This window comes from Corapipo altera, unplaced genomic scaffold, assembly GCF_003945725.1.
Source record: "Corapipo altera isolate COAL_440 unplaced genomic scaffold, ASM394572v1 164, whole genome shotgun sequence".
Lineage (NCBI taxonomy): Eukaryota > Metazoa > Chordata > Aves > Passeriformes > Pipridae > Corapipo > Corapipo altera.
This window is the reverse complement of record NW_020884969.1, coordinates 833143-844124: the sequence shown is the minus strand read 5'-3', so window position 1 is coordinate 844124 and position 10982 is coordinate 833143. Positions and strand designations below refer to the sequence as shown.

General features: G+C 44.8%; 1 protein-coding gene across 1 annotated transcript in view; it reads right to left on the bottom strand.

Moving 5' to 3' along the window:
* The window catches only part of RP1L1 (RP1 like 1), a 26168-nt gene that overhangs the window by 1560 nt on the left and 13626 nt on the right, over positions 1-10982 (bottom strand). Inside the window, exons 2-3 of the mRNA XM_027665088.1 lie at positions 7146-7329; positions 415-5066 (exon numbers count right to left, since the gene is read on the bottom strand). Of these exons, the coding sequence (XP_027520889.1) occupies positions 415-5066; positions 7146-7329 (4836 nt within the window). The remainder of the gene's footprint in view (positions 1-414; positions 5067-7145; positions 7330-10982) is intronic.

The following is a 10982-nucleotide window of genomic DNA, read 5'->3' as shown; positions in this document are numbered from 1 at the left end:
CTCCTCCTCCTTCACTTCTTCTTCCTCCTCTTTTGCTTCTTCCTCCTCCTCCTTCACTTCTTCTTCCTCCTCTTTTGCTTCTTCCTCCTCCTCCTTCACTTCTTCCTCCTCCTCTTTGGCCTCTTCCTCTTCGGCCTCTTCCTCTTCCTCCTTCACTTCTTCCTCCTCCTCTTTGGTTTCCTCCTCCTCCTTCTCTTCTTCTTCCTCCTCTTTTACTTCTTCCTCTTTCTCCTTCCCTTCCTCCTCATTTAGTTCCTCTTCCTCTTTCTTTTCCTCTGCTTCTTCCTCTTTTACTTCCTCATCTTTTGTTTCTCCCTCCTCCTCCTCCTCTTTTATTTCCTCCTCCTCTTCAGCCTTAACGATTTCTTCTTCCTCTTTCTCTTCCTCCTCTCCTTCTTTTGTTTCTTCCCCTACTTCTTCTGCTTCATCTTCTTTGGTTTCTTCATTTTGCACCTCATCCTCCCCCTCACCTTTTTGACTCTCTGCTATTTCAGGTTCTTCTCCATCTCCATTCAATTCATTTACTTCTGGCTCCTTTTCTTCATTGTCCTCCACTTCTTCTTCACCTGCCTGGGGTTCACCTTTGATGTCCTGGGCTGTTTCTGCAACAATGGCTTCCTCCTTATCATCTTTCTTCAGCCTCAGGATTTGCTGCAAATCAAATGCTTTCATGACTGGGGCATTGGTGGCCACCATGGGGAGTCTTTGGGGCTTGGAGGCCATTTTTTTCCTCACGCAGGAGTCACATGGACAATATTCCTCCTCGCTTGATTGTTTACTAATACTGTCATCAAAAGCTGCGCTGAGTGCTAAGTCTTTATCTACATCGAGGGATAAGTCTATTGTCTCCTCCAGCCTGCTCTGGTTGCCGTTCTTGCCACCAAAGAGTGACTTTTTGTGCATAGTTTGCAATCTCCACCTCCTCTGCTCTGTCTGGAGTTTTGACTCCAGTGTGAGTGGCTCATCTGGAGGTCTTGGCACCCTTGTCCCAACTCTGCTTCTGATCTTCCTCAACTCCTTCTCTATGCTTTTTTGTATCCTTTTACTCACTTCTTCCTTCAGCTCCTGTATCATTTCATCCATCTGCTGGTTATCCTGCAGGTTCCACCTAACTTTTAACTCATTCATGGCATTGACATAGTGAGCCATGAACTCCTTCTCGATTTTTTTGAGCAGCCTCAGGACCCAGACTGGGTCTGGATCCACTGACTTTTGCCGGACAACAGATGTGCCCACACTGGTGGATGTACTGACTTTGGGCTCTGGGTCACTTGGTGACTCTTTTTCAAGATGCCCTTCCAAATCAGCTTTTATCTCCATCTCAGCATCAGCATTGTTGACATTTGTATCATCAGTGGTGGCTTCCAGATTTTCTTGTGGGAGTTCATCATTCACAGCTCCAGCTTCTTCTTGTTCTCCAGTTTCAACTAGTTTGCTGGTTTCTTCATTTTCATTTTCTCCCCCTTCCTCCTGACCATGTTCACAGGTATGGCACTGATCCTCCTCCTTCTCTTCTTCCTCCTGAATTAGAGATTCCTCTTTAGCAGACTGTGCTTTTTCCTCTCTGTGTGAGTCTGAGCAGGCTGTTGAAGGGCGGGATGGCTGCGCTCCCTCTTTACTTTGCTCCTCAGCCTCAGTCACTTCTGTGCCAGTCTCTGTATTTTCCACTTCGGCTGATTTGAATTCAGCAGTTTTCTGTGCCACCAAAGTGGCACCAGCTGTACATTCTTCTCCCGAGCCACCAGAACCACTGCAGACATCAACCCCAGAGGAAGACATGTGAGTGAAGGCGTGATCCATAGATTTTGGGCCTTTAAACCCCAGGTCTGGCTTTGCCTGCTCGCTGGCCTCTTGACCTGAGCTTGGACCACTCCTTTCAGCTGTGCATCCCAACCACAGGGCTTGAAAAATATTCAGCAGCTCTGTATACCTTGACTTATTCAAAGCTTTTGAGTTGTCTGATGGGTCTTCTGACTCTTCATCAAGGAGTTGGAGACTGGCAAGACAAGTAATCAAAATGTTGGCGGAGTTGCTGAGTTTTCTCCCCATGGTGGGGGACACTTCGGGCAAACTGTTCGATCGGTCGAATTTGGTCTCGTGTTTTGAACTGAGCAAGGCCTTCATGATCTGGACGGAAGTCTGGACAGAGGTGGGCAGGTCTCTCCTGTTGTTATTTTGGCTGGAGGTAACTGACTGGTTGCTTTCTGCCTGCTCAGCTTTGGCAGCCTCAGTTGCAACCTCACAGACTTCTTCCTGGTTCACACATTCTTCAACCTCTTCATTAATTGCTGTGTCTTCTGCTGTCTCTCCTTCCACTTCAACCTTTGCTTCATTTTCAGCCTCCTCCTCATTCTTTTCCTCAGCTTTTTCATCCTCTGGAGCTTCCTCGGCGTGTGTACAGTGTGACACCTCGGTAACTGTCTCTGTACCTTCCTCTTCCACATCATCCTCCATTTCATATTTCACAAGCAACGTTTCTGAAGGGATTTTTCTGAGCCACTCTTGCACAACTTCTTCTGGAGACGTATTTGGCAGAGCAGATGGCATTAAATCACTCCCTTCCTCCTGCACACCCGTGTCTTCTGATGCTTCCTCTGCTTTTTTTTTGCAAGAATCATCTGTCTCTTTATTATTCTGATCGTTTACTTCGGGTGCTGCTGACCTAGACCCATAGGAAGTCTCTTTGGAGGAATCTACAATTTCTTTCTGCTCTTTTCCTGTGCTCAGCACCGACTTGGTGCCTACACTGCTAACGGAGGAATTCTTCAATATGGCTGGACGCATGTTTTTCCTCTTTGGCTTCCCTTTGGGTGGGGCAGGGCAGTGCAGGCTGTGCACCGACGTGCTCTCAGACAGTGATGCCCGGCTGGAGTTTGACATCTTCACCCGAAGATTGTTGTTTTTTGTCTGCCTTGACTTTGAAGATTGAGACATGTTTGACTGTGAACGCCTCTCATCCGTCTCCTGGGATACCTGTGCCAACAAGAATTTATCTTTTACTTCTGATTTTGAAGAGACTCTTGAGGAGCTACTTGTAGGCTTTCCATTCCTAATCTCATTCTCAGTTGCGTGGTCAGCTTTGGAACACACACTCCCACTCATACTTCCCTGTCTGGAAGAAGAGAGCTCTGAACTAACTTTGGCATGACCCTCTCCAGCTTTTCCATTAGGACTTGAAGATTTTGAGCAGAGGGATGATGGTTTACTATTGTCTTCTCTATGGCTTCTCTTCTTTGAGCCTTTTGAGGATTCACTGTAGCGACTGGTGGTACTTTTAGAGCTTTTCTCCTCAGCAGGACCTGCAGTTGCTTCTGCTACACTAGTAGATGAAATGTTTGACTGAAGAGATCCTGACTTTTGAGACATGGCATCTCCAACAGATTTTTTCTTGGTTTCACATGAGCTTTTGGAGTAATTGGATGCTCTGCTGCACGATCTTGCATCATCTGCATGTAGGGAATTCTTCTTTTTATTTGGAGAGGATCCAAGTGAAGACACAGACATTTCAGACCGTGCGTCCAAATGAATGTGGCTGCGTTTGCTCTTTTTGGATCCTGTGGAAGAGCAAGAGATGTTGCATGCAACGTTCTCATCACTGTCACTTTTCTTGCTGTTCCTGTCAGTAGCTCTGGAGTGGCTTCCTTGTGTAGAGCATCGTTCCCCCTCACTGCTCTCATCCTTAATTGATTGGCTGGGCTTTGTTTTTGCTGACACTGAGCTGACTTCTCTGACTTCACTTTCCTCTTCTGCCTCTTCAGCCTCTTTCTTAGGGCAGGACTCACTGGACAAGGAGGAGACCACTGGATTTTCATCAGACTGGTCATCCTGCTCGCTCTTTGCTTTTTGGGTGGTACAGTTGCTGGACTTGCTGTGCACACTGTTGGCAGGGGTGGAGCTCCGAGAGTTCTCTGCTTGATTTGCCTTCTGAAGGCTTGAGGAGGAGGACATGCTCCTACCCACACTGCTGGTTTCCTCACAGACATTATTCTTGCTCCGTTTGGACTGCAGGGATGACTTTGACATGACACTCCCAACTCTGCTGCTTTCAACCTCTTCCACGTCATCCTTTAAGCCCTTCACAGAGGAAGCTTCGAAACAGTTTTCCTCTTCATTTTGTGAAATGGTTTTGCTGATCTCATGGTCTTCGGGGGAGTCTTGAGTATCCAGGTTGTTTTCACAGCTGGAATGTGACATTAAGCCCACGGATGAAGGTCTCTGGCCATTCCCTGTGCTTGCCCGAGTGTCTCCTTGCTGATCTTCTCCAATGGAAGCACCTGTAGACAAATCACTTCGGCACCTGCACTTTTTGACGGATCGATACGCCACTCTGTTCTCTATAGTCTCTGAGTAGGACGAGGACTCTCTCACAATGTGCTCAGAGAATTCCTCACTGGATGTGGTGTGGAGGCTGTCCACGGAAGTAATTTTTTTGTGGACGACTCTCCTCCGGGAGGACGTGCTGGAGCATGACGACCGCGTGCGCCACGTGCTCCGTACGCTGGGCTCTTCCCTCTGGGATGTGTGCATGGGGTTCTTCCAAATGTCATAGTCCTGGTGCTTCTTCCCACAGCTGTGACAGTGAGCCTCGTCACACTCGGATTCCTCAAGTTTTGACATATAGGAATCGATCTCACAGGGATACAACGAGTCATCCGCCTCTGAGCTGACTTCTGGGTTCATTTTCTGTAGGGGGTCCACTCCACTGTCCTCCTCTGCTCCTGACTCCTCACAAGGCAGCCGGTTCAGCAGGTTGGACTTCTTGATCTGGGTGGACCACTGCAAGGTCTCATCATTCAGCAGGCGGAAGCGGACCTTCATCTCAACAGACAAGCTCCCATCCTTGTTCACATGCACCCGCTTCTCTATGTCGTCGTTGACCAGGGACTGGACCAGCTCCCCAGCCTTGGGGTGGGAGCAACCGTTGGAGAAAGGTGCTCCATTATCCGGTGAGGCAGCGAGACCGTTAGGATACGACTTTTCCGATGACAAAGAAAATCTCATGGACCTGTTGCTTGATGACGACCGCGGATGGATAACGCTTTTTTTGGCTTTCAGTCCGAAGTTCACTGGAGTGAAGGAAAGAAAGATGGAGAGAAATGTTAACTCATATAAAGATGACACAAAATACCTAAGTCAAACCCTCAAACTAGAGAATATTGATGTTATTTCATTAAAACCAAGCTTGTGTCAATTTATGTAATTTGAAAATTTGTCTTTGACTAAGTGATGGCCATAAATCACAGAGTCACACAATAATTAGGGTTGGAAGGGCCCCCTGGAGATCATCTAATCCAACCTCCTTGTTAAATGTTAAGATTTGAATTAATCATGTGTATTAAAATCTTCAATACCTTAACTTCGTCATTTTTTATAATCTAAATTGAAAGAGAAACAGTTTGTGTTACTAAGTGCATGCCAGGAAGTCAAATAAATAATTAAATAAATAAATAAATACACACACAGAGAGCAATTTAGTCTCAGAGTTCTGATATTTTATCACGTTGCAAATACTCCTTTCTTTAATTGTTCAAGTTTTCATCTTTCTTATTCAGCCAGGGAAAAATACACGGAGAAATTATTCTCTTCCTTAATTACAGGTCAGTTGTTACACATTCCCAGGCTCTCCAGGGAAGTGGTCACAGCACCAAACCTGTCTGACTTCAAGGTGTGTTTGGACAATGCTCTCAGACTCATGGTGGGATTCTTGGGGTGTCCTGTGCAGGGCCAGGAGTTGGACTCGATGGTCCTGATGGGTCCCTTCCAACTCTATGATTCTATGATTTGTTGTGCACTGTCCACTTCTCCATTCACATGCCAGGAAACGTGTGGCCATGTAGACCAGAGCAACACTCAGTCCCTTCAGGGATGTGCCACTATCAATAATTATAATGTTTATTAAAACATAAAGAACAAATGGAAAAGGAGTTGTAATCTCGTGATAAATAGTGGTATTTACAGAAAGAATCAGTGATAGGAAGGGAATTTGAGAATTGTAATCTGAAGCATCTCTATGGCCCAGTGCAGTGACATGCATAGGTTTACTGAGGTCCTAGACCCTTGATTTCAAGAAGAATATGCTGCTATCAGGCTGCCTTGAAAGACATTCATCTATCTTGTTTCTAATCTATGTTTGTCCAAAATTTACTTGTATATATATCTGAACAATCATGTGTCTCTGTGGGCATACGGATACGCAGCTGAATAGAGAGGTTTTTTGGGAAGGGAGAGTTGAACAGGAGCACATCAGCCAAGGCCAATAACACACAAAATAGCTTTCTCTAACCATCCTTATTCATTTGAACTGATATATTTTCTCGATCTCTTGGTGGACAAAGGTCCAGTTTATTCCCGTGTTTCCCCCCAGTTTTTTGTGTCTCAGGCAGTGAGTGTGGAATGTCTCTGTCCATAAAATTCTACAACTAGTTGCCAACACACGAGTGACTCTTTCCCAGCTCCTGGTATTGACAATGGAGAAAAACAGATCCACCTCCAGAGCACATTTAATTTCATCCCACAACAAATCCCTAATAGATGTGAGATTATTGCCCTTTGGAAGTGAGAAGTTTCCTTTTATAGGCTAAGAGGGTGGCTGGTTTAATTACCTGTGACCTTAGATAACTCATGGTGAAGAATATAATAAGAAATATAATCCTGAATAATCCATAACATACTCCTTCCTGAAAATAACCTTTCCATAAAAATATGCTTTGTTCCCAAAAGGGCAGCTGTAACCTGCAGGAGAAACTGAGTCTCCTGCTGACAGAACCAGGGCATCCTCTGGTCCTGGTACGGGGAAGTCCATGAGTGCAGGCATGACATGACAGACAGACAAGGGGATAGAGGATCCGTGGGAAATCTCAAGGGTTTGGGGAGACAGACACAGGAAAGGAGGGAGTTCTGGAAGGAAAAGGAGACACAGAGATATGAAAGAGGAAGGGAAGTCAACCAGACACGGGGAGCATGTAAGAGAAAGACTGGGGGGCGTAGGGAGGAAATCCTAGAAGGAAACCAGAGAAAAAGAAGGGGAGGATGGAAAGGCCTGGGAGGGAGGGAGAGGGAAATGCATTTTCCACACAAAATCTGCACGTTGAGGCAGCACAATGGGTGCCTGTAACGCCCATGTTATGGGACACAGGCCTGGAGACACCCAGAGCTTTGCTTACTTTCATTGTTCTCGTTGACATTGTTGCCGTTGGAACGGGGAGGCAGGTTGGGCAGCTTCTCCACCGAGTGTTTCCTCAGATTCTCCATGGACACAGGTTTAAAGGGCTCCCGGCCGACACACACCAGCACGTTGGGGCAGTGGAGCAGGGCCTGCATACTGTCAATCTGGGAAGGGAAGAGCAAGGGGATCACCAGGAGCTGATAGAGAAGAGCTGGATTCTTCCAGGCCCAGAATCAACTGACAGTTAGTTGGCATCTAAATGAAAGAGCACTTGGACAATACTCTCAGGTGTGATTTTTGGGGTTGTCCTGCCCAGAAGCTGGGCTTGATGATCCTTGGGCGTCCCTTCCAACTCACCATATTCTGTGATTCTGTGAAAATAAATGTGGTTCTGGAGAACTTCAGGGTCTGTCAGAGCCTGCTGACCAGCTCTGTTGGAATATTCTTCCATTGAAAGAGAAGTTCTGCTACATTTTAGTCAGATTTCCTAAGACAGGGAAGGGGTGGGACAGATTGCCTAAGGGAGAAGAAATCTCATTTATTAAAAGGTTTCACATATTCTGGGAAAGATTTAGTCATAATCAATGTGGTAGTGAGGGAAAGAGTGGAACTGGAGGCATTTCAGTTTTGGTTACAGAGAATTATGTTCTTTAAATTCCTGTAATTCCTATATGGGACAGCAATTATTACCTGGCAAATCCTACATTTCATTTTGGCCCTTAGTTCTCTTCCTTTCTTTGCTCAGGAAGAGGAACAAGAATTGTGACTTCCTCTAATATTACCTCAAATACTGTCTGAATTATAATGCCATTCATTGCCTCGATGCTGGACAATGAGGGACGTTGTCCCTCGGTGTGGGAAGTGCCTGTGAAGGAATCTTTGCTGCTGCATGAGAACCCAGACTTACACTCTTCATCCTCACTGCATGACCTGTTTCTGGATAACACATCAAGTCCTACATGAGTCACTTTTCATGGAATCATAGAAAAGTTTGGGTTGGAAGAGACCTTTTAAATGTCACCTAGTCCAACCCCCTGCAATGAGCAGGGACATCTTCAACTAGAGCAGGTTGTCCAGAGTCCCATCCAACCTATCCAGATACAACACTTACTTCTCTAAAGGAATAGGAATCAATCTGTGATGAGCACTGGTCAGATAGAGTCTGAACACATCTTCAGTGATAGGACTCAAGGGAATGGCCTGAAGTTGTGTCAGAGCAGGTTTAGGTTGGGTATCAGGAGAAAGTTCTTCCCCCAGAGGGTGGTTGGGAACTCAATAGGATCCCCAGGGCAGTGGTCACAACCCCAAGCCTGATAGAGCTCAAGCAGTGTTTGGACAATTCTCTCAGGCACATGGTGTGACTCTTGGGGTTGGTCCTGTGCAAGGCTGAGGGTTGGACTGGATGATCCTTGTGGGTTCCTTCCTACTCAATATATTCTGTGATTCTATGATTCCATCTGGCTCCTGCGACTTCTTATTTGAAAGACTGATGTCAAGATTTCAGCTAAAACACTTAATGCTTTTAAAAGGAGGAGAAGGATCTCTTTCTATCTGAGAAGACTTTAGAGGGGTCAACAGCATCTGGCATCTTTGTGCTCCATAATCCAGCTGGGACATCCCCTCCTCCTCACTCTGTTTTATCAGGAGAACATCTCTAGAGCATGTGGGAACTCCCCAACAAGAGGTGACCACACCAAGCCAGCTTTGGTGGTGGGCTCAGCACTATCCTGCCCCCAAGATGTCCCCTGACCTCACTGTGTCACTTAATCATCATCCCTTTAACGAGTAGCTGAGTATGGAAGATAAGGAATCTCCGAGGAGCAGCAATGACAGGTCTGCTGTTGTCACACGTGCCTGGAATAACAGCACATGAAGGACAGAACTTGGCCTCTAATGATTGCTAGAGCCAAGGAATGAGGAGCCAGACCCACCTGAGAGCCCAAGCCCTTGGTTTGTGAAGTTCCTCTGGGGTTTTCCAAGATGACTTGGTACCACCAGGGCTGTGAGAGGTACTGGGAGATTAGTGCTAGATTTGGTGCAAATAAGAGGAGGTAAACGTGTGTGGGGTGAAACAACAAGACAGAGATAAATAAAATCACATTCTAGATGCGGTTAATCACTTTTGGTCATTTTTCTTACAATAAGCCATAGGGCATAATTTTCTAGTGGGAATACACTAAAATCCTGTTGTCTTCCCTTTACTTTTTATTTACTGTTTGCACTATAACAACACTTGTGACTCAGACCCACTGAGTTTGTTTCTATAAAACCCACAGTAAGAGAAGCTCTGCTCACTAAAACTTGCAGTATACACGCTGTGCAAAGCAACAAAACTGCCTAGTCCTTGTGATCAGTAACATAAAACTTCAAAATAACCCCCAAATCTCAGTCTCTCTCCATCTACTGCTTGTCATTGGTCAATAAATCCACTTCTGGTCTATCTATTCCTAAAGAAAACATCTTTCTAGCTCGCTTTAAAAGTTTATGCAAAGCCTATAATTTAATAAATCACATATTTTGAGTAGGTTCTTGCCACCTGTGTATTTTTTCCTTCTTCACTTTCCTGTTCTTTTTTCTTTTCATTTGTATTCCTTTGGTGAAGTCTTTCACCCTGACCCCATAGAATTGGGAAAAAAAAAACTGAGGGTAAAAAAGAAGAAAGAGAAAAGGGAAAAAAAAAGGAGAGGAAAAAAGAAAAATAGACATGAAATCTTTTCTGTTTCTGTTGTAAAACAATCTGTCTTTAAACGCCCACTAAATTTAGATTTGTAAAGGACATTTTTTTCAGTGAAAGCTATTTTTTGCTCAGGATATTTCCTCACATGGATCTGTGTAGATGCTTCAATCACACTCATCACCACTGTGTTGTGTGTGCAGAAAATAGAGGGTGGCAATGAAAGAGCCTCAGGAATCAATGTAACTGAGCCAGTTGAGTTATTGGATTTATATATATTTATATAGAGAGAGATTGTATATTTTTTTTCCACAAGCCAAATCCTTTTATATGGACAGAACTTGTGTTAAGTCGCTTCAAACAGTCTATCATGGAGCATTTCTGACATTACCAGCTCTTTAGCAGTTTTTATACCTATAACATAACTTTTCTTCCTAATATCTTGCAAGCCCTAATCTCTTTGAATTAATAATTGCAGAAATTCATCTTTGCGATTCTTCATTGCTAAAAGCATTTTGGCAGTGTAAATACAGATGAACGTTTTCTAAGGGTTAAATAAATCATATTTCTCCCACTGATTTGGTTTAATGCAACATCCTCTGTCAGGGCAGTGCTGGAGGGTTGGGGTAATAGTTCATCTCAGTTTGCTCAGCACAGAGTTTTCCCACAGTGTTGCAGGAATCTTGTCCTCTCAACATGTCACTGCCTGGGCTATACAGTTGACATCTTCAGGGCACTCAATATGACATCTTTGACGGGTACTAAATTATCTCCAAACAGTGATAGAGGGTTGCTGAACCCTCTTAGGTGTTTAGCAACTTGCAGCTCACTCGGTGTGTCCCAGAGTGAGGTCAGTGTGTTGCTTCTCAGATTTTCTTCTTTCTAAAGAACATATAAAAGTTACTTATAATCTGAAGGGAGCAGATCCTGGACCTGCAGCCATGCCAGTGTCCACTGTTGCTTCTGAAGGTGATGAGTGAAATACTGACACCATTTGAACCAGTAGTAGAGTCTCCTCTTGCTTTTCTGGGGTCTGTATCACACTGCCTATAACTGGGAAACAACTGGGAGCTTTCTTTGCTTCATCATCATCATCATCATCATCATCATCATCATCATCATCATCATCATCATCATCATCAT